This window comes from Arachis ipaensis, chromosome B7, assembly GCF_059453495.1.
Source record: "Arachis ipaensis isolate K30076 ecotype BB chromosome B7, ASM5945349v1, whole genome shotgun sequence".
NCBI lineage: Eukaryota > Viridiplantae > Streptophyta > Magnoliopsida > Fabales > Fabaceae > Arachis > Arachis ipaensis.
The window spans coordinates 63,100,560-63,127,098 of record NC_142442.1 but is presented as its reverse complement, the minus strand read 5'-3'; the positions used below and the strand labels follow the sequence as shown (position 1 = coordinate 63,127,098).

The 26,539-nt window shown below is 38.2% G+C and overlaps 2 protein-coding genes across 2 annotated transcripts in view; both read right to left on the bottom strand.

Moving 5' to 3' along the window:
• Positions 1-15,779: 15,779 nt before the first annotated feature.
• LOC107607326 (uncharacterized) lies at positions 15,780-16,151 on the bottom strand. Its single transcript, XM_016309294.1, has one exon. It carries the CDS (start codon positions 16,149-16,151, stop codon positions 15,780-15,782), a length of 372 nt encoding a protein of 123 aa, XP_016164780.1.
• An 8,207-nt stretch (positions 16,152-24,358) lies between these two features.
• The window catches only part of LOC107607327 (uncharacterized), a 69,909-nt gene continuing 67,728 nt past the window's right edge, over positions 24,359-26,539 (bottom strand). Inside the window, exon 2 of the mRNA XM_016309295.2 lies at positions 24,359-25,206. Coding sequence (XP_016164781.2) covers positions 24,359-25,206 — 848 coding nt within the window. The remainder of the gene's footprint in view (positions 25,207-26,539) is intronic.

Below are 26,539 nucleotides of genomic sequence, written 5' to 3'. Positions count from 1 at the left end.
TGATAAAGTGAAATCAAAATAAAAAATTGACCAAAGATAAGGGTAGGGATTCATTCTAAAACGAAATAGCAAGAGAGTGAAAAGAGGCAGGGGAGAGAACGCATCATATTTGTGTGAGATAAAGTATTGACAATGTTCCAGATATGGTGTATTAAATTATTAATTGATGATAAGAGAAAACAACACTTCACCGCCAAATTTAGAGTACAATTGTGAAATTGTAAAATAATATATAACCAATAGCTTTAGTAATGTAGCAAAAGAACTTGAAACTACAACTATATTCAGAAATTTGCAGCAATTTTTGTGCAACTTATTTTAAATTCAGCTACAATAATCAACCATAAGCTTCATATATTCTTATCATTCAAAGCTACAACTAAGTAGAGTCAGTTTTTTAAATAAGAAACTAAGGCAATATATTAAGTAAGAGAACCTGCAAGGTCAGGATGTGTCCGAGTAAGCTTATGCCAATCCATTTGACTATATCTTTTTTCAAAAGGAACTTTGGTCCAAGTTACCGGCTTCGCAACAAGACTCTTCAGTTATGGAGATCTCTGAATCGAATTCATCCCATCACTCATAACTGATTTCTTGTTCAATTCATTCGGCTGACGTGAAGTCACATTGGTTACGATGAAAGACAAAAAACCAACCTTGTCCTCCTTTATAGAGTTCGAATTATTTGCAAAACCATCTTTCCACAAGAAACCACCATCTTGATTACTACTAGTAGTGGGAGAACTCGAGGATTCTTCTTTTATGGAAATATTAGCAATATCCAAAGCAAGTTTCTTTGTTTCAACACCCTCTTGCGAACTAACCTATAAATCCAAGGCATCAAATTAGAAAAATAACACAAGATATACAAATTCTTATCAAATTATCAAGTAACTCAAATTCTTATCCTGTGGAAAATGCTTGGATTGTGTAAGAGAGATCATATAGATGGAGACAAAGAGATATAGCAATTGAGATAATGATACACAAAAATAGTTTCTGCAAGAGTCTAGTGAAGGCCATCATGATTTGTCTAAGAACAAAATTTTCAAAAGTAGAAACTAGCAAGCAACATAGCTAGGCTAAGAAATTGAACTGGCAAACCAAATTAATAACAACTGAATATATTTATTTATATCTACAACAATATATCATGTAGATAAAGTATTTCTCTTGTGATAGGCATAAGATTTTAAAGCTAGAGCATATCACTAATGTTGAAAAAAAGAACATTCTAAATTGAAGTTACTCACAAATCATCAATGTCGATCTTGAGCGGGTAGACCATGAAATTTTGGAAATAGATTGATCAACCCGGTCTTGAGATCAAAATTGGCATTTAAATCCGGATAACGCACTTGAAGTGGTTGGAGAGTAAAATCCGGAGCTGCCGCCTCCTTAAGAGTGACTCTTCTAGGAACGGCCACAGTATCGGTACCTAGATCAACGGAAGAGACATCAATAGAATTAGTGGAAGAGGAGTTGGTTTCTTCCTCAAATGACGCTTCGGATTCAACCTTGGGTAAGGTTGGTGAATTGGTGGAAACTCCTTCACCACCCTCGGAGGCTAACCGACACTGAGCTTGCCAAAGATGTAATAAAGTTCTTTCAATTTCCAGATCAAATGTGGCTAAGCTCAGATCCAGCAATGAATGCATCATTCAGTAAAAGAAACATAGAGCTCATGGAAACAAGATATATTAAGCAAAATAACTAATAAATACTACTAATAACCAACTAGCACATAAATAAAAGACGCAATTATTCAAGTATGAACATATTTACACCAACCAATAACATGGCACACATATGCAATTTCCTGGCAACGGTGCCAAAACTTGACAAGCGGATAAATGTCGGTCAAGAATTACCAAAAAGTTTTCTTCCAAATCAATGTCGCAAAGTATAGTCTCAACCGACAAGATTTCCGCTAGTCAAAGTTAAAATGTGTGTAACAAATAAAATCAATAACCGGGAGTAGAATCCCAGGTCGTTTTCCCTAGGAGTTGACATAAGATGCACATCATTGGTTAGGATTTCCTTGGGATTTTTGAAGTTGAGAGCAAGAAAAATAAATAACCAGAAATTAGAACAATAAACAACGAGCAAGAATTTACAATTGATCAATATAAAAGGTCTTGCTTAGGGGTGAGAATCAGAATTTCTATCCTCATTGTCTTTCCCAAGTGTGATGGTAAAGGCTCATTGCTCTCCCTTAGTTATTCTCTAACTGTTGAACGAAATTCAAGTGAACACAATTAACTTTAGCTCACAAGTCCTAGTCACTTCATGGAGAGAGACTAAAGTTGGTGAGGTTCAATCTAATTAGCAATCTTTAATTACCAATCAACACTTAAGTATAACAATTTAAGAGGCTCTAATTACTCAACCCCCAAACCAAGCAAGGAAATCTACCCCACGATCATAGATGACATTTTCTCAAACACTTGGTGCCCAAAGATAAAAGACATGATGAAAGTGAGAAAATAATCTAATTCAAGTTACCACTAACAATAATCAATAGTAACAAAGCAAGTAATAACAATGGATATGGAAATAACTCAATGCATTAACAAAATTCAAGATTAACGAAATCTAAATATCGGTTCAAGATATCCAAATTGAAAAAAAATACTAGAGGAATTAAAGAATAAAACTATAAGGAAAAATGACTAGGAGTGAAGGCAGTATCAATTTCTCTCAAGATCCAATTGAAAGTAAAATAAGGAAATTAAAACTCTAGAGAGAAGTAAGAGTTTCTCTCTCCAGAATTCCAAACTAATCCCAAAACTAAAACTAAAGTGTAAGTGTCTCTGTCTCAGCTCCATCTCCAGCCTCTTGTCTTCATTTTCAGGCTTGAAATTGGGCCAAAAGTAGCCTAGAAATCGCCCCCAGCATATTCCCTTTATTTCAGCACGTGATGCTCATCACGCATACACGTCAGCCACGCGTATGTGTCACTTGGAAGATGGCGTAATCACGCGTACGCTTCAGCCACGTGCACGCGTTGGTTCCATCTTCTCAAATCTTCAATTTCTTTGGTTCTTTCCACTTTAACATGCCTCCTCTTCATCCTCTATGCCATTCATACTCTATAAATCATGTAATCACTTAACAAACGCATCACGGTATCAAATGATAATAAGAGAGGATTAAATATTATTGTTTTTAAGGCCTAGGAAACATGTTCTTTGCTATAGCACAAAATTCGGAAGGGAACTTAAAAACATTCAAATTATATGGATAAGTGTGAGTAAAGTTGATAAAATCCACTCAATTCAATCCAAAATAAGTCATAAAATAGTGGCTCATCAAATCTCCCCACACTTAACATTAGCATGTCCTCATGCTAAGCTCAAGGGAACCGAAAGAGTGAATGAAAAATGGTAGGACTTATGCAATGCAACTTATCTATATGAATGCAAATATATGCTAAATGCTTCTACCTACTTGGTTAAAAGTAAATCAACCTCCAATAATATATGAAAAAGTAGGACTAAACCATGTGATGATTCATGAATTCGACTAATTCAAATCTCAAGAATGAAATTCAAATAGTACTGCAAGAAGAAAGCTCATGAAAGCTGGGAACACGGACTGAGTATCGAACCCTCATCGGAAATGGATGCACTCTAATCACTCTAGTGTTTGAGGGTTGATTCTCTCGGTTCTCTACTAATCCTGCTTTCTAAGGCTTGCTCTTCATCTACCAATCAACAAAAATTTAATGCATGAATACACATATCAAGAGGTCTTTTCAAGAGTTGTATTGGGGTTCGGGTCAAGGTAGGAATGTATTTGGTTAATTAGACTAAATTTCGAATTCTTGATTAACCTAGACTTTCCACATAACCTAAGACACTCCATGTAATTATAATGCAAAACCTAACTACCCATTGACTATCTTTCCACAAATTCATGCACCTCTATATTTTTTTTAATACAAATCATATGCATTGATATCATTACTTACCTTAGGGCATTTTGTCCTCTTTTTATTACTTTCTCTCTTTTTTTTATATGTATATATGGTAGAGAATACATAAACATACACAAGGAGTTAATGCATATGATTAAAGTGTTGGATGCATGAACAAGTGCCCAAACTATTTTCACATTTTCATATAAGAATATAAAATTCCCAATTCTTAAACCAAGTATTCCCCAAACCCAATTTTTCCACACTTAATTCATGTATACTCTCACTAGTCTAAGCTAACTGATGAATCCATATTTAACGATATATTTTGGTTGGATTTGAGTGGATTTCATCACTTAAATCCACATTCATTCATCCAAATAGGATACTTTTGTGTTCTCTCCCTTAATTGAGCTTAATTGTGAAAACATGCTATTTTGTGCTTAAATTAGTGATTTTAATCCCACTTTTATGCCATTCGATGCCATGACATGTTTGTTGAGTGATTTTAGGTCCTAGAGGCAAGTTTGGCAAGGCAAAAGTGGAAGGAAGCATGTACAAAGGGAGAAAACATGAAGAAAACAAAGGAGAAGCACTAATTGGAGTGTGCGTGCGCACAACCCCCTATGCGTACGCACAAGAAACACAAAGCCATGTGTGCGTGTGTATGACATCCTGTGCGCGCGCACAAGAGAAAAATCAGCATGTGTGCGTACGCACACGTCCCAGCACGTGACTCACTTAATGGAAATCGCTGGGGGTGATTTCTGGGCCTCTAGAGCCCAGTTTTTAGACTTTCTGAAGCTGATTCTTCCTATATTAAGCAAGGCTTCACTCCATTTGAAGGGGGGAGAAATTAGGGTTAGTTTAGCATTATGTAGGTGGTATTCTATAGAGAAAAGCTCCCCCTTCTCTCTAGAAGTAGGTTCTTTAGTTTAATTTCTTGTAATTTCTACTTTTAATTCTTGTTTCTATTTACTTTTCCTTGTCATTTATTGTTATTGCTTCTTTGTTCTTCTTAATTTCTCTTGTTATTTCCTTTATTTTGTCATTTTTATGTTTTATGACACTCTAGTTATTTTAATTTATAATTAATGCAAATTTTTGTTTTATGCTCATTTATTGCTTTCTTTAGTTGTTATTGCTATTTTATTGCTTTGGTAGCTTTAGAATTTATTTTATTACATTTTAATATTATTTTATCTTCATGCACACCAAGTGTTTGATAAAATGCTTAGCTTAGTTTTTGTTTAGTTTTTCTTCACTCTTGGCTTGAAATTGATGACTTTGGTGATCCTTGAGTCATTGATGTCCATTCTTGTTTGATATATTAGAGTAGTTAGTTGATTTGGTTTCCATCGACTCTATGTGACCCTTAGTGTTGACATAAGACTTATGGATTGAAATCAACTATGCCTATTTGACTTATCTTTGATGTAAGGTTGACTAAGTAGGATTAACTCTTCATAATCATCATATGTTTGTGGTCAATGGCTAGAATAGGTAACCTTAGCTCTCAATTACTTGCCAAGAGGTTTCTTGCATTTGAACTTTCCTTTCCTTGCGTTTAATTGCTTTGACTTCTACTGCTTTGACTTTTAATTCCTTGAATAATCATTTAATTTCTTGCTATTTACATTCCTTGCTTTCATTCCCTATTCCCCATGCTCTCTAATAGCCAATAACATAACACTTCATTTGTAACTCCTAGGGAAGATGATCCGGGAGTTCAATACTCTCGGTTAATATATTTGGTTGAATTGTGATAACATTTTATTGATGGTCAATTTTTTGGGTTAGGACTATGTTTACAATGCCAATTCCATTTTGATAATCAAATTCCTAACCTATGCAAAATTGGCCAACATCAAATTTGGCACCGTTGCCGGGGAGTTACAATGGTGTAAAGTTGTTGGCTATTGTATATATGTTAATATGTAAATAGCTTACTTTTTGGCTGTCTTTTGTTTTTGTTGATGGTTAGGATTGGGATCCTAGAGGACATTGCAAATTCTAGCATTGGTGGGGAAGTCAAGCACAAGCCACCGTAGCAAGGGCTCTCCCAATTGTCTAACTTAAAGACATTAAATAAAAGTACTTGGTAACATTATTCTAACTCTTCTCTTTCTGCATATATTCTGGCTTAATTGCATTTTTGTTTGATTGGTTAACTTAGAATTAGTTTAATTTTGAGTTTTGTTAGGTTAATTTTGGTTTGGATCATGAATTTATGGGTTCTTGCATGATTCGGTGTTGAGTTTTGATTGAACTAACACTTGGTACCTTAGAATTTTGAAGAAAAATTTTTGGAAAAAAAAACAGGGCATGTGCGTGCGCACACCTTTGTGTGCACGCACACAACAACGAAATTTCACCTTCTATGCGTACGCACCCACCTGTGCGTACGCACACAAGCCTTTATGCCCCCTGTTCGCAGCGCCAGCACGCTTTGTGCGCACGCTTCCCCTATGTTTTGCACCCTGTGCGTGCGCACGCTCCTGTGCGTACGCTCGTAGCCCTCTTTTTGCGCACCTTATGCGTACGCACCTGTCTGTGCGTACGCACACTACCTTTCACCCACTCTGGTGGGAGCGCTAGCACCCCTTCTGCGCGTGAACCCCTGCCCCTTTTCGATTCTGTGCTCACGCACAGACCTCTATGCAGGCGCACACATGATCCAACTCATTTTGAAAAAAAAAACCACACCTGTGCGTGCACATAGCTTTATGCGCATGCACAACCTTTGGAACCCCCTCTGCTCGCAGCACACGCACCTCTTGTGCGTGGGAATGCCCCTTCTCTTTTCCCCTTCTGTGCGCCCGCACACACCTTTGTGCATGCGCACAGGCCCTTATGTTCATTCTGTTCGCAGTGCCCGCACCCTGCTATGCACGCGCATAACCCCTTTTTCCGCCTAGTGTGCGTACGCACACGTACCTGTGCGTACGCACATGTACCTGTGCGTACGCACACCCCTGTTTTCACCCACCATACTTCTCTTCTTCTCTTCTCTCTACTCCTTCTCTTCTTTTCTCTTCCACTCCCCTCCACCCTTCTCTTCTCTTGCTTTTCCCTTGCATTTCTACTTGTTTTACTTAGTTTCCATTGCATCTCTTTTTCATTTTCGTAATTTTGTTACGTTTGGTTTAGTTATTTGTTAACTAAATAAATTGCAAGTGTTTGATTGATGTTGATTGGGTTGCTTCTTGCTTGAATTTGGTTTCAAGCTTGATGAATATGTGCACTAAGCATTAAATCTTTATTTAATTGCCTAGATGAATTGTGAGTGTGATTCATATGTTGTCGCGACCATATGTGTTAGACTTTATTCTTGTTTGGCATTTTGAATTGTACACTTTTAATTTAGTGAATTGAGTTGAACTACTCATTCATCATGATTTTTAAGTGAATATAATCACATAACAAGGTATTTGTTCCTTGTTAATGCTTTGTATTTTTTTGAGTCGACTTGACTTGATTCTTATCAAGACTTGTCACTTTTTGTAACAAGCACCTTATACATGTGATTATTTCCTTATTCCTAAGGGTGAATAAGTAGTCTCTTTTCATCATTGAATTGGTTGTTGTTGATTGTGCCATTTTCTATTCACCATGCACTTTCACTTGCACGATTTTGATAACCAATGTCTTATATACTCAATTCACTTTAGTTGTGGTTACCTAGGTTGTTTGTGTCTTAAGTTTTGCTTATCTATTACTTGCAACCTAGGACTACTTGATTGAGAAACTTGCTATTTCTTTTGATTGTGTAGTTTCTATTTTTAATTGACCAATGTGTTGTGTTCTAAACCATGCACATTTAGAATACGCACATTGCCTTTTTATCATACCACACAACTTACTTCTCCTCAATTGCTGTTTATTTGTTTATATAGCAACCCGAAGCCCTTGGAGCCCACCAGCTGAAGGTGGAGCCTCATAGTCCTTCATCCCCCGAATCATGTGTATGCACGGAGGACCATGCATTATTTAAGTGTGGGGGAGGATCGCCAACTTCAAGGGGGGTAAAATTCCTTTTCTTAGACACTTTGCAATACTTTTTTTAGTTCTTCTTCTTCAATTTTTGCAATTTTTGCTCTTATTTGCATTTTGTTTGGTTTGTTTGTATATATTTCTTTAGTGCTTATACTATTATGATAGTAAATACTTGCATGTTGCATGTTAGAGTAAATAAGTTTGGTAAAACAACAAAGAATTTTCATGAAATCTCTTTTAGGGCGTTCCATTGATTAGATTTAAAAACTTGTTTTTGAACTTGCTTGAAGTATTTTTTTTATGGAACATAGAAAAGAGCTTGAATAAAATACCTAGTGAGATTTGAGCTTTAATTGAGTGGTTTCACATTTTTCAACCACAAAATCTTGTTCTTGTGTGATAAACTCCTTTTATGATTGTAATCTTAGATTTGCTTTAATCTTTATGTCCTATATTTGTTGTTTTGAATGCATTTGGTATGAGTGAGGCCATTGTTGAAATAAAACTCACTTAACCCATATGGCCAACCCTTACATCTACCATTGTAAACTACTTTTTGAGCCTTTTAATTCCCCTTTGTTCTTATTTTAAGCACATCATTTTCCCTAAGTGAAAAACCATTAATGTCCTTGAATTGTATCTTTGATTAGCTTGGGTTTGAGTGTGTGTGTATTAATCAAGTGTGGGGAGAATTTGTAGGAAACATCGGTAGTTAGTTAGTTTGGGTGTTCTTTGAGAATATTTGGAAATTGGGTAAGCACTCATTCATCTATTAAGTAAGACATATGCATCTCTTTTTGTAGATAAAAGAAAAATTTTGGTGTATATACCTTTAGAAAAAAAAAGAAAAGAAAAAAGAAAAAGAAAAAAAAAGAAAAGAGATTTAATGATAATAAGAATGTAAATAAGAGATGCATATGTGGTTGAATTGAAAAAGAAGGATGCATGAGTGAATGTGAGAAAAGGGATAAATGGGTAGTTAGGTTGTTTTGTTATGTGTGTAGGATGATATAGGGTTAGGTGAGATACTTGAGCTAATCAAAGATTCAATCTTTAAGTCCACTTGACCATATTTATCTTACCTAAATCTTAGCCCTATTACAACCCTACAAAGACCTCATGATATTTGTTTTTCATGCATCAAATATTAGTTGATTGTTAGATGACTTGAAAATCTTTGAAAAACATGATTAAAGGATGATTGAGTGATCAAACCCTACACACTGAGCAATTAGAGTGTAAACACATCCGGTGTGGGGTTCAATTGCTCAATTCTATGTTCCCATTACTTATCTTGTATCTTCTTGCAAGTTGTTAAACTTAATTTTGAAAATTTCAAATCAAATCTTTGGACATTGATTACATTGATTATATTTTCTTGTCTTGGCCCTAAGTTCTATTTTGGATTGATTGAGATTCTTTTGTTTGTTTTTGCCAAACTCAATAGGAACCATAGTGTAGATATAGATAGATAGCATTTAGTATAGTTGCCTGCATATAAGTAGTTGCATTTAATAAATTGCTTGCCCTCCTTATCCTTCTCCTTTGATTGTGATTAGCATGAGGACATGCTATTGTTTAAGTGTGGGGGAATTGATGAATCCATATTTGACGATATATTTTGGTTTGATTTGAGTGGATTTCATCACTTAAACCCACATTTATTCATCCAAATAGCATACTTTTGTGTTCTCTCCCTTAATTGAGCTTAATTGTGAAAACATGCTATTTTGTGCTTAAATTAGTGATTTTAATCCCACTTTTATTCCATTCGATGCCATGACATGTTTGTTGAGTGATTTTAGGTCCTAGAGGCAAGTTTGGCAAGGGAAGCATGTACAAAGGGAGAAAACATGAAGAAAAGAAAGGAGAAGCACACATTGGAGTGTGCATGCGCACAATCCCCTGTGTGTACGCACAAGAAACACAGCCATGTGTGCGTGCACACGACATCCTGTGCGCACACACAAGAGGAAAATCAGCATGTGTACGTACGCACACACCTGTGCGTACACGCACTGATGAGTGACCAAAGTGGGGTTGGAATTTATCTTCAAAATAAGATCAGCGTTGCAAGTATAGTTCCAAACCCAACAATTGACCAATATCAAATTTCAATATGAAAATGTCACAATCAATACAAAATTTACTGGGAGTTTTAAGTCCCGGGTCGTTCTCCCTAGGAGTTGCAATTAAGTGTCATATTATTGGCTATGAGGAAGATGGGGGTCGGATGATAGCAATTGGCAAGAAATTAAAATGCAAGAAAGTAACTTGACATACAAGAAATTAAAAGTCAAAGCAAGTAAAAGCAATGCAAAGGGAATTTAAATGCTAAGAAGGTCTCTTGGTGAGAATTGGGTAATTAGGGCTTGCTATCCTAGTTGTGGACCACAAATATGGTAATTGTGTGTGGATTAATCCTAATTAGTCAACCCTACATCGAGGATAAGTCAACTAGGCATAATTGATCTCAATCCCTAAGTCCTAAGTCAACACTAGTGGGTCACTTAGAGTCAAGGGAAACCAAATTAATTAACAACCCTCACACAATGTGGAATGGACATCCACCACTCAAGTTCACCCAAACCACACAATTTCTCAACCAAGAGTGAGAAAAACTATGCAAAAGCCCAACCAAGCATTTTGTCAAATACTTGGTGGGTGTGAAAATAAAGCATGATAAAATGACAAGAAATAATAAATGCTACAACTACTAATCAAGGAAAATAAAGATAACAACTCAATAAAGCAATAGATGATATGAAACATAAAATTGCATTGAATGTAAATTAAAATTACAAGATTGTGCTTAAACATAAAAGGCAACAAAAGTGAGAAATTAACAAGATAAGCCAAGGAAATTAAGACAAGAAAACAAAGAAAGGTAGAAGGAACTAGATTAAAACAAGAGTTAAAAAGGAAAATTACAAAGAAAATAAACTAAAAACCCTAGGTTCTAGAGAGAATGGGGAGCTTCTCTCTCTAGAAAATGAACTACATGATGCAAAACTAGCCCTAATTGCTCCCCTCTTCACATGGAGTAAGGCCTTGTCTAATATAGGAAGAATCAGTTTCAGAAGGTCCAAAAACTGGACTCTGGAGGCCCAGAAATCGCCCCCAGCGATTTTCATTAAGTGAGTCACGTGCTGGGACGTGTGTGGATGCACAGACGTGTGCGGACGCACAGACGTGTGCGTCCGCACACATGCTGATTTTCCGCTTGTGCGTACGCACACATGGTTTTGCGGCTTTTGTGCGTACGCACAGGTGGTTGTGCGCACGCACACTCCAATGTATGCTTCTCCTTTGTTTTCTTCATGCTTTCTCCCTTTGTACATGCTTTTAATGCCAAGAGTGCACACAATTTTGGTTGTGGGAAACAAGGGGTGTTTTCAATAATAAGGAAGCAATAAAAATAAAGAGATAAAAGAACTAGACAAAATTGCAATTAATAAAGCAATAAAGGAATATAAAAACTATCTATGTTATATGGACAAGTAATGCTATAAAGTGATAAAAAGTAGTTCAAAACATAAATGAAAGCTTGACTTGGGATGAGTTATGGGATCCCTTCCTTGCCATAACCACAACTATGATAATTATCATGAGTTAATCTCGCTTAGTCAACCCCAACCATCGAGGAGTAAGTCAAGCAAGCATAATTGACCTTAATCCATAAGTCCTAACCAACTTACCAAACTAGTTGGTAAAAGGCTAGCTTTAATGGAAACAAGAATCAACTAACTCCCTAAGAATTACCACTAAATGTTGGACATTATGGCTCTAGTAATCCATAAACTCATTTTCCCAAGCCAAGGGGTGGAAATCTACCCCATAACTAAGCTTGGCATTTCATCAAACACATAAAGGGCATAAATATAAAATATGGCAAAATTGGGAAAATCATGAAAGCTGTGAAGCATAAATGATAGCAAGCAACATAAGCAACTCAGCAAACATAAAATAAGCATCAAACATAAAATTCATAAACCAAAACTCAAAATTGCAAAACTATGTAAATGTTGACAAGAGACATGAAAGTATAAGAAAGTGTAGAGAAAGCAATGTAATAAAAGAGAGAATTAAAGGAATACTTACAATAAAATTGCTATAATCCAAATCCAAACTTGAAGTATAAAATGCTACAAACCCTAAGAGAGAATTACCTAATCTACACTACTCCTACTCCTACTATGTAAAACTATGGAAAATAAAATCTAAGTTCTCCCCCTTCATATGTGGTGTTGCTCCCTTCATATAGCCCTTGATTTCAGCCTCAAGCCTTCAGAAATGGGCCAAGGAAGCCCCAAAATCACGAGTGCACGTGCAATTTTAATGAAGGCACGCACTGGGACCTGTGCAGACGCACAGATGTGTGCGTCCGCACACTTCGTTGAATTTCCACTTGTGCGTACGCACAGATGGTTGTGCGCACGCACACTTCGCGATGCTCTGGATTCGCTCTGCTTGGGTTCTTGTGCGTACGCACAAGTAGCTGTGCGCACGCACGCATGCTGATTTCCATTTTGTGCGTATGCATACATCCTTGTGTGTACGCATGCATGGCTGAGCTCTCCTCCTTTGTTTTCTTCATGCTTTCTCCCTTTTGCATGCTCCTCTTCCATTCCCACCAAGCCATTCCTACCTTATTCATCTGAAATCACTCACAAATAACATCAAGGTATCGAATGGAAGGTAAATTGAATAAAATTAGTCAAAATAAGTACAAAAGAGCATGTTTTCACATTTATATCTAAATGAGGAAGATAACACAAAAGTATGCTATTTGAGTGCTTAAGTGTGAGTTCATGTGCTAGAATCCATCCAATTTGAGTCAAAATACACCAACAAATATGGACTTATCACACACGTCCCAGCACGTGACTCACTTAATGAAAATCGCTGGGGGCGATTTCTGGGCCTCCAGAGCCCAGTTTTTGGACTTTCTGAAGCTGATTCTTCCTATATTAAGCAAGGCCTCACTCCATTTGAAGGGGGGAGAAATTAGGATTAGTTTAGCATTATGTAGGTGGTATTCTAGAGAGAGAAGCTTCCCCTTCTCTCTAGAATTAGGGTTCTTTAGTTTAATTTCTTGTAATTTCTACTTTTAATTCTTGTTTCTATTTACTTTTTCTTGTCATTTATTGTTATTGCTTCTTTGTTCTTCTTCATTTCTCTTGTTATTTCCTTTATTTTGTCATTTTATGTTTTATGACACTCTTGTTATTTTAATTTACAATTAATGCAAATTTATGTTTTATGCTCATTTATTGATTTCTTTAGTTGTTATTACTATTTTCTTGCTTTGGTAGCTTTAGAATTTATTTTATTGCATTTTAATATTATTTTATCTTCATGCACACCAAGTGTTTGATAAAATGCTTGGCTTAGTTTTTGTTTAGTTTTTCTTCACTCTTGGCTTGAAATTGATGACTTTGGTGATCCTTGAGTCATTGATGTCCATTCTTGTTTTCTATATTAGAGTAGTTAGTTGATTTGGTTTCCATCGACTCTATGTGACCCTTAGTGTTGACATAGGACTTATGGATTGAAATCAACTATGCCTATTTGACTTATCTTCGATGTAAGGTTGACTAAGTAGGATTAACTCTTCATAATCATCATATGTTTGTGGTCAATGGCTAGAATAGGTAACCTTAGCTCTCAATTACTTGCCAAGAGGTTTCTTGCATTTGAACATTCCTTTCTTTGCATTTAATTGCTTTGACTTCTATTGCTTTGACTTTTAATTCCTTGCATGATCATTTAATTTCTTACCATTTACATTCCTTGCTTTCATTCCCTATTCCCCATGCTCTCTAATAGCCAATAACATAACACTTCATTTACAACTCCTAGGGAAGATGACCCGGGATTTCAATACTCTCGGTTAATATATTTGGTTGAATTGTGATAACATTTGATTGATGGTCAATTTATTGGGTTAGGACTATATTTACAACACCAATTCCATTTTGATAATCAAATTCCTAACCTATGCAAAATTGGCCAACATCACTAACCAAGGATTCAAATTAAGGACATTTATTGTTTTCTGCTTAGAGTTAGTGATATGCTAATATAAAGAACAAATGGGATAAAATAGGCTCAACATTGGTTTACAAATGATGATGAAAGGGTAAGGCCATTTGGGCATGTAAGTTTAGTGAAACAAAGGCCTCAATCACATACACACATTCATACATCAAACAATGAAAATATAGAATCAAGCAAGACAAAGATCACAATCTTAGAGAGAACAACACACACCAAAACAAAATATATTGGTTGGTAAGATGCAACCAATCAAATAGGCTCAAAATCATACTAGGCTTGTGTGTTCTAGCTCTAAAACCTTGTTCCAAAATAAATTTCTTCAAGAAAGTTCAAAAATTTTAATTCAAATTAGTGAAATGCCCTAAAATAGTTTCTTGGAAAAGAATTCATTACTTCAACGAAGTAGTACCCACATGCAAGCAACTAACTACACATGCAAGTTATCCTACCTAACAAAAGAAAATTAAAATATTGGTGTTGAAGAAAAGGGTCGTTACCTACGGAAGTTGGTCACCCACCTCCCCACACTTAAAAATTTGCACGGTCCTCCGTGCTATTAGTGATGAGCAAAGCGGGATAGGAATCGTCACTTCCACTATCCGTCTCTTGATTGCTTTCGATGCTGTGATCTGAAGTGAACTCCAGAGTGTTGGGCTCCTCCATAGTGAACGCTTGTGCTGAAATGTCCTTAGGTTGAGTCCTGCTTTTCCCATGGATCCACTGGCTACCGGGTTGAGCAATGACCTGGAGGACGGAATCCCAGTCAAAATTGTATCTCTTGCGCAAAAAGTTGTGCTTCTTGGTAAGCATTCATCCCTTCTAGACAGGGTAAAACCCCAAGTATCCACTGAATAGTGTCCTTCGATATCAGAACTTGCAACAAACAAAACAGAGGTTAAAGAGTAAAAGAGAGTGATAAAAAAACCTTAAAAAGAAGGGGAAGAGAGGAGGGTAAATACAAGTAAGAATAAGATAAGAGGGATAAGGAGAGAGAAAAAAAGAGAGGATGTAGGACTGCCGGAGGTGGTGGTCGCCGGATAGGAGATGGAAGAGGGAAGAAAGAAGAAAGAAGAAGGATATCAGGATTAGAAGAAAGAAGAAGAATGAATTAAAAGAAAGATAGAAAGGATTAGCAGGGCAGCGCGCCGTTTAAATTGAATCGGCTCTGTCACGCGTGCGCGTCACCTACGCGTACGCGTGGGAGGCCTAAAAGAGAAGGTGATGCGTAAGCGTCGGTCACGCATGCGCGTGATAACCTTCCGTGCTAGATGCACAAAACCTGCATAGTTCCATCACAACTCTCCGATTTTTGTACCATGCAACATCAGCATTTTCATGAAACCAGTACGACGCATATACGTCGGTCACGCCCACGCGTGGGTGGCTGAAAAAAATAAGCTGACGTGTACGGGTCAGCGATGCGCATGCATGGGTTGGGTTGTGCGCCTAGCACCCCACCCACATGGTTCCAGTGCAAGTCTCTATTTTTTGTACCATGCTGCAGGAGAATTACAGCATTAGCATATAACGTGCGTGCGCTGACCACGTACACGTGCGGGTAGGGAAAATTGTTGGGTGACGCGTACGCGTCAGCGATGCGTACGGGTGGGGTGAGTTATGCGCCTCGCACCCCACACGCATGGTTCCATCACAACTCTCTGTTTTGGAACTATGCAGCAGCACCTTTCCCGCATTGTTCTCGCATTGTGGGTCTCGCATACGCGTCAGGGACGCATACGCGTGAGTTGCGCCCCTTTTTTTTATTTAAAGCAAAATCTATAAAATCAATTATACCACAAAACAATCAAAGCGAACTCAAGTGGACTACACCATATGGTTCAACCTTCTCCACCACATATGGTCCATCCCATCTTGACCTCAATCTAGAGTTATAGAGAAGGACTTGATCTCTAACTCTAAACTCTCTTCTCTTGATGTTCCGATCATGTACCGCCTTCACCATTTCTTTGTAGAGCCTTGAGTTTTCATAAGCTTCTAACCGAATGCAATCCAATACTTCCAGTTGCAATTTTCTTTCAACTCTAGCTCCTCCCAATCCTGAGTTATATTCCTTCACAGCCCAATAAGCCTTGTGTTCCACCTCTACCAGAAGGTGACAAGCTTTTTCGTAGACTAGCCGGAATAGACTCATGCCAATTGGTGTCTTGTAAGCCATCCGATAAGCCTATAGCGCATCTCCAAGCCTGGAGCTCCAATCCCTCCTATGAGGTTTAACCATCTTCTCGAGTATGCAATTAATTTGTCTATTAGACACTTTGGCCTGGTCATATGTTTGGGGATGATAAGCCGTAGCCACCTTGTGTATAATGCCATATTTCTTCATTAAACCTATCATTCTTTTGTTATAAAAATGGGAGCCTTGATCACTCACGATTGCTCATGGTGATCCAAAGCAGAATATGAGGTTATTTCGAACAAAAGAGACAACCACGTTAACATCATCAGTACGGGTAGGAATTGCTTCCACCCACTTAGAAACATAATCAACCGCTAACAAAATATATAAGAAACCATTCGAGTTTGGAAAGGGACCCATGAAGTCAATACCCCAAACATAAAAAATTTCACAAAACAACATGATTTTTTGGGGTATCTCATCCCTGTTGGATATGTTTCCAAACCTTTGGCATTGGTGGCAAGAGTTATAAAAAAGATTTGCATCCTTAAAGAGTGTGGGCCACCAAAATCCGCAGTCTAAAAATTTTTTTGCTGTTCTTTGAGGGCCAAAGTGGCCACCACTTTCAGAAGAGTGTCACGCCTGTAAGATAGACTGAATTTCGAATTGTGGAACACACCTCCTAATTATTTGGTCGACACCACATCTCCACAAATATGGGTCATCCCATATGTAATACTTGGACTCGCTCTTGAGCTTGTCCTTTTGATGTTTAGAGAAATGTGGAGGAAAGGTGTCACCAACCAAATAATTAGTGATGGAAGCATACCAAGGAACTACCTCGGATATTGCTTGCAAGCTATCAAGAGGAAATGCATTATTGATAGGAGTGGAGTCACTCTTTAAGTGCTCTAGGTGACTCAAGTGGTCCGCCACTAAATTTTGGGAACCACTCCTATCCTTGATCTCTAAATCAAACTCTTGCAATAGCAAAATCCAATGGATTAACCTTGGCTTTGATTCTTTCTTAGCTAGCAAGTACTTCAACGTCGTATGGTCCGAATATACTACCACTTTGGTTCCAAGTAAATAGGCCCGGAATTTATCCAAGGCAAAAACAATTGCTAAAAGCTCATTTTCAGCGGTAGTATAGCTAGACTGAGCACCATCTAATGTCTTAGAAGCATATGTTATGATATAGGGATCTTTACCTTCGTGTTAAGCGAGCGCCGCTCCTACCGTAGAGTTAGATGCGTCACACATAATCTCAAACGGCCTACTCCAATTAGGCCCTCTCACAATAGGGGCTTGGGTTAAGGCACTCTTCAACTTATCAAATGCTTCCATACAATCTTTACTCAAGTCAAAATATACATCTTTTTGCAACAGACGGGAAAGGGGTAATGCAACCTTACTGAAGTCCTTGATGAAACGCCAGTAGAAACCTGCATGACCAAGAAAAGAATAGACTTCCCTCACAGAAGAGGGGTAAGGTAAACCAGAAATAACATCAATCTTGGCAGGATCAGTAGATATACCAGTATAGGAAACAACATGACCTAAAATAATACCTTGCTTTACCATAAAGTGACATTTTTCAAAGTTAAGCATAAGGTTTGAACTAGCGCATCTTTCTAATACTCTAGCAAGATTATCCAAACAAAGGTCAAAAGAATCACCATAAACACTGAAATCATCAATGAATACTTCTATACAGTGCTCAAAAAGATCCGAAAAGATGCTCATCATGCACCTTTGAAATGTAGCCGGTGCATTACATAAACCAAAAGGCATACTTTTGTATGCATACGTTCCAAAAGGGCATGTGAAAGTGGTTTTCTCCTGGTCTTCCGGAGCAATATGGATTTCAAAATAACCGGTATAGCCATCTAAAAAGCAATAATGTGATTTACCGAACAAGCGATCATGTATTTGATCAATGAATGGTAGTGGATAATGATCCTTGCGAGTGGCCGAGTTCAAGCACCTGTAGTCGATGCAAAACTCTCCATAAATTCTGCACCCTTGTGGCCATGAGTTTCTCACTCTCATTCTTGACTATGGTGATGCCGGACTTATTCAGAACCACTTGTACTGGGCTAACCCAATCACTATCCGAGATTGGATAGATAATGTCAGCCTATAGTAGTCGGGTCACCTCTTTCTTCACAACTTCTAGAATTCTGAGGTTCAACCGCCTTTGAGGTTGACGGATAGGCTTGGCTCCCTCCTCTAGAAAAATGCGATGCTCACAAACTTGAAGGCTTATACCAACTATGTCCGCCAAACTCCACCCAATAGCTTTCTTATTTCATCGTAATACATTAAGTAATCTCTCCTCTTGTTGGAAGGTAAGCTCCTTTGCAATGATCACCGGGAGCTTTTGATTTTCTTCAAGATAGGCATACTTAAGGTGGGGGTGGAAGTGGCTTCAACTCCATATTTAGCTCATGGATTGGCACTTAATTATCCGGTAGCACCGGAGGTGGTAAGGTGTCTTCATCATATTCAGGGGGTTTCCCCACACTTGCACCTTGAACCATGTTCTTCTCATCAACTGTATCATGGTGGACTTCGGCCACAATATCATCAATCATATCACACCGAAAGATAGAATGGTCCTCCTGTGGATGCTTCATAGCCTCATTAAGATTAAAACTCACTGCTCTTCCATCAATTTCAAAGGAGTAGGTACCTGAAAAAGCATCCAATTTAAACTGGGAGGTTTTCAAGAATGGCCTCCCTAGCAAGATAGATGATAGTCTTCCGGAGTCATTAGGGGACATCTCAAGGATATAGAAGTAAATTGAAAATGTTAACCCCTTGGTGCTCACTAAGACATCCTCCGCAATGCCAACCACTGAGGGTAGAGTTAAGTGTGGTTTGAAGCTCCTTTTTCCATTGAAGAATAGTGCGAAGGGTATTGTCCACAGGAGCTTGGTTGGAGGAAGAAGAAGGGTAGGTAATTTGGAGGACTTGTGGTTGGGTGATTTGAGGTACTTGAGCTTGCCTTTGTTGAGGTGGTTGGTATCTTTGACCTTGGTTTTGTTGTTGGTAAAGAGGATTTTGTTGATACCGGTTTTGTTGGTAATTATTGTTCCACGTTTGGTTAGCACCATTGTCTCTTCCTCTTTGGTTGTAGTTGTCTCTCCATCCATGGTTGGGATTATCTTGCCAACCTTGGTTGTAGTTACCCCCTTGATTATAGTTACCTCTTTGTTAATAATACCCTTGATTTGAACGGTTGTAATAAGCAATGGTGGCTGCCAAAGTATTGTCCTCTTGGAGTTGTGGACATTCATCGGTATTGTGAGAATAACAAGTACAAATTCCACATACTCTTTAAGAGACTATCTGTTGGCATTGTTGTTGTGGAGGAGGTAGAGGTTATTGTTGGTTGAGGTGGATTTGCTTGAGAAGATTGGTCATCTCTCCCAAAGTCTTGGTGAGGGCGGACTCACTACTAGAAGAAACTTCCACAATAGCCTTGGGATGATTATTCCTTTGCGTTGCATGTTGGGTAGATTCGGCTAAATCAGTGATAAGTTACCACGCTTCTTTTGCCGTTTTGTACTTTCTCAAAGAGCCATTACTCGAAGTATCTAAAAGGATCTTATCTTGAGGCTTCATGCCTTGGCAAAAGTAACTAATTAACACCAACTCGTCAATCATGTGACGAGGGCACGAATCAAGGAGCTTCCTAAACCATTCCCAATACTCATAGAGAGTTTTCGATTCACCTTGAATGATGCAAGAGATTTCCTTCCTCAACCTATCTGTGACCTCCGGTGGAAAGAACTTATCCAAAAATTCCCTTCTAAGCAAATCCCAATTAGTGACAACATTTTTGGGTTGAGTGTAGAACCACTCCTTTGCCCTTCCCTCAAGAAAAAATGGGAAAGCAAATACCCAAATGGTGACTTCGTCTGAGCCATGCTGCCTAGTAGTTGAGCATGCACCTTGAAAGTCTCTAAGATGTTTGATGGGATCTTGAGCGGGTAGACCATGAAATTTTGGAAGTAGATTGATCAACCCAGTCTTGAGCTCAAAATCGGCATTTAAATCCGGATAACACACTTGAAGTGGTTGGAGAGTAAAATCCGGAGCTCCCGCCTCCTTTAGAGTGACTCTTCTAGGAGCGGCCAAAGTATCGGTACCTAGATCAACGGAAGAGATGTCAATAGAATTAGGGGAAGAGGAGTTGGTTTCTTCCTCAAATGATGCTTTGGATTAAACCTCGAGTAAGGTTGGTGAATTGGCGAAAACCCCTTCACCACCCTCGAAGGCTAACCGATGCCGAGCTTGCCTAAGTTGTAATAAAGTTCTTTCAATTTTTGGATCAAATGTGGCTAAGCTCAGATCCAGCAATGAACGCGTCATTCAGTAAAAGAAATATAGAGCTCATGGCAACAAGATATATTAAGTAAAATAACTAATAAATACTATTAATAACTAACTAGCACATAAATAAAAGATGCAAAAGTATGAACATATTTCCACCAACCAATAACATGGCACACATATGCAACTCCTCGGCAACGGCGCCAAAACTTGACAAGCGGATAAATGTTGGTCAAGAATTACAAAAAAGTTTTCTTCCAAATCAACGTCGCAAAGTATAGTCTCAACTGACGAGATTTTCGCTAGTCAAAGTTAAAATGTGTGTCACAAATAAAATCAATAACTGGGAGTAGAATACTGGGACGTTTTTCCTAGGAGTTGACATAAGATACACATTATTGATTAGGAATTCCTTCGGATTTTCGAAGTTGAAAGCAAAAAAAATAAATAACTAGAAATTAGAACAATAAACAACGAGCAAGAATTAACAATTAATCAATATAAAAGGTATTGGTGAGGGGTGAGAATCGAAATTTCTATCCTCATTGTCTTTCCCAAGTGTGATGGTAAAGGCTCATTGCTCTCACTTAGTTATTCTCTAACTGTTGAACGAAAGTCAAGTGAACACAATTAACTTTAGCTCACAAGTCCTAGTCACTTCATAGAGAGAGACTAAAGTTGGTGAGGTTCAAGCTAATTAGCAATCTTCAATTACCAATCAACACTTAAGTATAACAATTCAAGAGGCTCCAATTACTCAACCCCAAACCAAGCAAGGAAATCTACTCCATGATCATGGATGACATTTCCACAAACTCTTGGTAAGCAAAGATAAAAGACATGATGGAAGCGAGAAAATAATCTAATTCAAGTTACCACTAACAATAATCAACAATAAAATAGCAAGCAATAATAATGGATATGGAAATAACTCAATGCATTAATAAAATTCAAGATTAACAAGATCCAAATATGAGTTCAAGATAACCAAATTGAAAAAAAGTACTAAAGGAATTAAAGAAGAAAACTATAAGGAAAAATAACTAGGAGTGAAGGTAGTAGCAGTTTCTCTCAAGATCCAATTGAAAGTAAACTAAGGAAACCAAAACCCTAGAAAGAAGTAAGAGTTTCTCTCTCCAGAATTCCAAACTAATCCCAAAATTAAAACTAAAGTGTAAGTGTCTCTGTCCCAGCTCCATCCCCAGCTTCCTGTCTTCATTTTTAGGCTTGAAATTGGGCCAAAAGCAGCCCAAAAATCGCCTCCAGCGTATTCCCTTTACTGCAGCACGTGACGCTCATCACGCGTACACGACAGCCACACGTACGTATCGCTTGGAAGATGGCATGACCACGCGTACGCTTCAGCCACGCGCACGCGTCGGTTCTATCTTCTCAAATCTTCAATTTCTTGTGTTCCTTCCACTTTAACATGCTTCCTCTTCATTCTCTATGCCATTCCTACTCTATAAACACTGTAATCACTTAATAAACATGTCACGACATCAAATGATAATAAAAGAGGATTAAATATTAGTGTTTTTAAGGCCTAGGAAGCATGTTCTTAGCTATAGCACAAAATTCGGAAGGGAACTTAAAAACCTCCAAATTATATGGATAAGTGTGAGTAAAGTTGATTAAATCCAATCGATTCGATCCAAAATAAGTCATAAAATAGTGGTTTATCAAATCTCCCCACACTTAAACATTAGCATGTCCTCATGCTAAGCTCAAGCGAACCAAAAGACTGAATGAAAAATGGTAGGACTTATGCAATGCAACCAATCTATATGAACGCAACGACATGCTAAATGCTTCTACCTACTTGGTTAAAAGTAAATCAACCTCCAAGAATATATGAACAAGTAGGACTAGACCATGTGATGATTCATGAATTCCACTAATTCAAATCTCAAGAATGAAGTTCAAATAGTACTGCAAGAAGAAAGCTTATGAAAGCCGGAAACACGGATTGAGCATCGAACCCTCATTGGAAGTGTATGCACTCTAATCACTCTAGTGTTTGAGGGTTGATTCTCGCGGCTCTCTACTAATCCTGCTTTCTAAGGCTTGCTCTTCTTCTACTAATCAACAAAAATTTAATGCATGAATACACATATCAAGAGGTGTTTTCAAGCATTGTAATGGGGTTAGGGTCAAGGTAGGAATATGTTTGGTTAAGTGGACTAAAATTCAAATTCTTGATTAACCTAGACTTCCCACCTAACATAAGACACTCCATGTAATTACAATGCAAAATCTAACTACCCATTGACTATCTTTCCACAAATTCATGCACCTCGATATTTTTTTAATACAAATCATATGCATTGATATCATTACTTACCTTGGGGCATTTTGTCCCCTTTTTATTGCTTTCTCTATTTTTATTTTTGATATGTATATATGGTAGAGAATATATATATATATATATACACACACACACAAGGAGTTAATGCATATGATTAAAGTGTTGGATGCATGAACAAGTGCCCAAACTATTTTCACATTTTCATATAAGAATATAAAATACCCAATTCCTAAACCAAGTATTCCCCAAACCCAATTTTTCCACACTTAATTCATGTACACTCTCACTAGTCTAAGCTAACCAAGGATTCAAATTAAGGACGTTTATTGTTTTTCGCTTAGAGTTAGTGATGTGCTAAAATAATGAACAAATGGGGTAAAATAGGCTCAAAATCTCACTAGGCTTGTGTGTTCTAGCTCTAAAATCATGTTCCAAAATGAATTTCTTCAAGAAAGTTCAAAAATTTTAAATCAAATTAGTGAAATGCCCTAAAATAGTTTCTTGGATAAAACCCCAAGTATCCGCTGAATAGCGTCCTCCAATAAAGGAACTTGCAACAAATAAAAGAGGGGTTAAAGAGTAAAAGAGAGTAAGAAAAGAAACCTTGAAAAGAAAGAGAAGTGAGGAGGGTAAATGCAAGTAAGAATAAGATAAGAGGGATGAGGAGAGAGAGAAAAAAGAGAGGAGGTGGAACCGCCGGAGGTGGTGGTTGTCGGACAGGAGATGGAAGAGGGAAGAAAGAAGAAAGAAGAAAGATATAAGGATTAGAAGAAAGATAGAAAGGAATAGTAGGGAAGCGCGCCGTTTAAATTGAATCGGCTCTGTGACGTGTGTGCGTCACCCACGCGTACGCATGGGAAGCCCAAAAGAGAAGGTGACGCGTAAGCATCGGTCACACATGCGCATGATAACCTTCCGTGCTAGATGCACAAAACCTGCATAGTTTCATCACAACTCTTCGGTATTTGTATGATGCAGCATCAGCATTTTCATGAAACCAGTGCGATGCATATACGTTGGTCACGCCCACGCGTGGGTGGCCGAAAAAAATAAGCTGACGTGTACGCGTCAGTGATGCGCACTCGTGGATTTGGGTTGTACGCCTAGCACCCCACCCGCATGGTTCCAGCATAAGTCTCTGTTTTTTGTACCATGCAACAGGAGCATTGCAGCATTAGCATATGATGCATGCGCGCCGATCACGCACACACACGGGTAGGGAAACTTGTTGGGTGAGGCGTATGCGTCAGCGATGCGTACGCGTGGGGTGGGTTATGCGCCTCGCACCCCACACGCATGGTTCCATCACAACTCTCTGTTTTGGAACCATGTAGCAGCACCCTTCCCGCATCGTTCTCGCATGGTGGGTCATACGTACGCGTCAGGCAAGCATACGCGTGAGTTGCGCCCCTTTTTTATTTAAAGTAAAATCAATAAAAGCAATATAGGATAAAACAAACGAAGAGAACTCAAGAAAATCAATTAAAGATTCTAAAACTAAGTAAAAGAAGCTGTAGATATGGAAGATCATACCATGGTGGGGTGTCTCCCACCTAGCACTTTTCTTTAACGTCCTTAAGTTGGACGGTCTATGAGCTCAATCCTCTTCCTTGGCCGGGTCTTTCAAGAGAAAGATCTCCAACTCCTTATTTTTCTTCACTTTTTCACCATGATAAAGTTTTAAACGATGGCCATTGACCTTGAAGAATGTAAGGTTTGACGGATGGCTCAAATGGACTACACCGTAAAGTTCAACCTTCTCCACCACATGTGGTCCATCCCATCTTGACCTCAATTTGTCCAGCATCAGTCTCAATCTAGAGTTATAGAGAAGGACGTGATCTCCAACTCTAAACTCTCTTCTCTTGATGTTCCGATCATGTAACACCTTCACCTTTTCTTTGTAGAGCCTTGAGTTTTCATAAGTTTCTAACCGAATGCACTCCAATTCTTCTAGTTGCAATTTCCTTTCAACTCCAGCTCCTCCCAATCCTGAGTTACATTCCTTCACAGCCCAATAAGCCTTGTGTTCCACCTCTACCGGAAGGTGACAAGCTTTCTCGTAGACTAGCCGAAACAGACTCATGCCAATTGGTGTCTTGTAAGCCGTCCGATAAGCCCATAGCGCATCTCCAAGCCTGGAGCTCCAATCCCTCCTATGAGGTTTAACCATCTTCTCGATTATGCGCTTAATTTTTCTATTAGACACTTTGGCCTGGCCATTTGTTTGGTGATGATAAGCCATAGCCACCTTGTGAATTATGCCATATTTCTTCATCAAACCTGTCATTCTTTTGTTACAAAAATGAGAGCCTTGGTTACTCATGATTACTCGTGGTGATCCAAAGTAGCAAATGAGGTCATTCCGAACAAAAGAGACAACCATGTTAGCATCATCAGTACGGGTAGAAATTGCTTCCACCCACTTAGAAACATAATCAACCGCTAACATAATATATAAGAAACCATTCGAGTTTAGAAAGGGACCCATGAATTCAATACCCCAAACATAAAAAATTTCACAAAACATAAGTTATTGGGGCATCTCATCCCTCTTGGATATGTTTCCAAACCTTAGGCATTGGTGGCAAGAGTTACAGAAAAGATTTGCATCCTTAAAGAGTGTGGGCCACCAAAATTCGCAGTCTAAGATTTTTCTTGCAGTTCTTTGAGGGCCAAAGTGGCCACCACTTTCAGAAGAGTGGCACGCCTCTAAGATAGACTGAATTTTGGATTGTGGAATACACCTCCTAATTATTTGGTCGGCACCATATCTCGACAAATATGGGTCATCCCATATGTAATACTTGGACTTGCTCTTGAGCTTGTCCTTTTGATGTTTAGAGAAATGTGGAGGAAAGGTGTGACCAACCAAATAATTATCAATAGGAGCATACCATGGAACTATCTCGGATATTACTTGCAAGCTATGAAGAGCATACGCATCATTGATAGGAGTGGAGTCACTCTTTAAGTGCTCTTGGTGACTCAAGTGGCCTGCCACTAAATTTTGGGAACCACTCCTATCCTTGATCTCTAAATCAAACTCTTGCAATAGAAAAATCCGACGGATTAACCTTGGCTTTGATTATTTCTTAGCTAGCAAGCACTTCAACGCCGCATGGTCCGAATATACTACCACTTTGGTTCCAAGTAAATAGGCCTGGAATTTATGCAAGGCAAAAACAATTGCTAAAAGCTCCTTTTCAGTGATAGTATAGTTAGATTGGGCACCATCTAATGTCTTAGAAGTATAAGCTATGTAATGCATGAGCATCTATCCTATATTTTCCTAGTGAATTTGCATTAAAACTATTGCGTTTAATCAAGAATTAATCATCTTCTAGCTACTATGAATGCTACTTTGAGTTGTGTGCGATTCTGTTTATTTTAGGTAGCATTCAGATGGATTTGACGGAGTTTGTAGTAGAAAAGGGAGAAAGTGAATGATGCTATCAACCTTAACCTTCTTGCACTCCAACAAGAATAACTTGAGCTACAAAGATTCAATTGACGTGGTTTGAATGGCATTATAAAGCTAACTTTCAGAGCTTTCCAACGATATATAATAGTCTACACCTTTCATATGGAATTACTGCCTTGGTGAAGCCAAACTTGGTTCCCAAGTTTGGCGCCATGATCATCACAACGCCTTCCTTGCTTGCTGCCTTGGTGGTGTTGGTACACGGAATCGTGATCTCAACACTTCTTCACAACTCCACGTAACTAACCAGCAGTCACTGGGTCATCCAAGTAATAAACCTTACGTTAGTAAGGG

Coding starts and splice junctions, on each gene's coding strand:
- LOC107607326 (XM_016309294.1), bottom strand. CDS start 16,151: ATGGCTTACAAGACACCAATTGGCATGAGTCTATTCCGGCTAGTCTAC.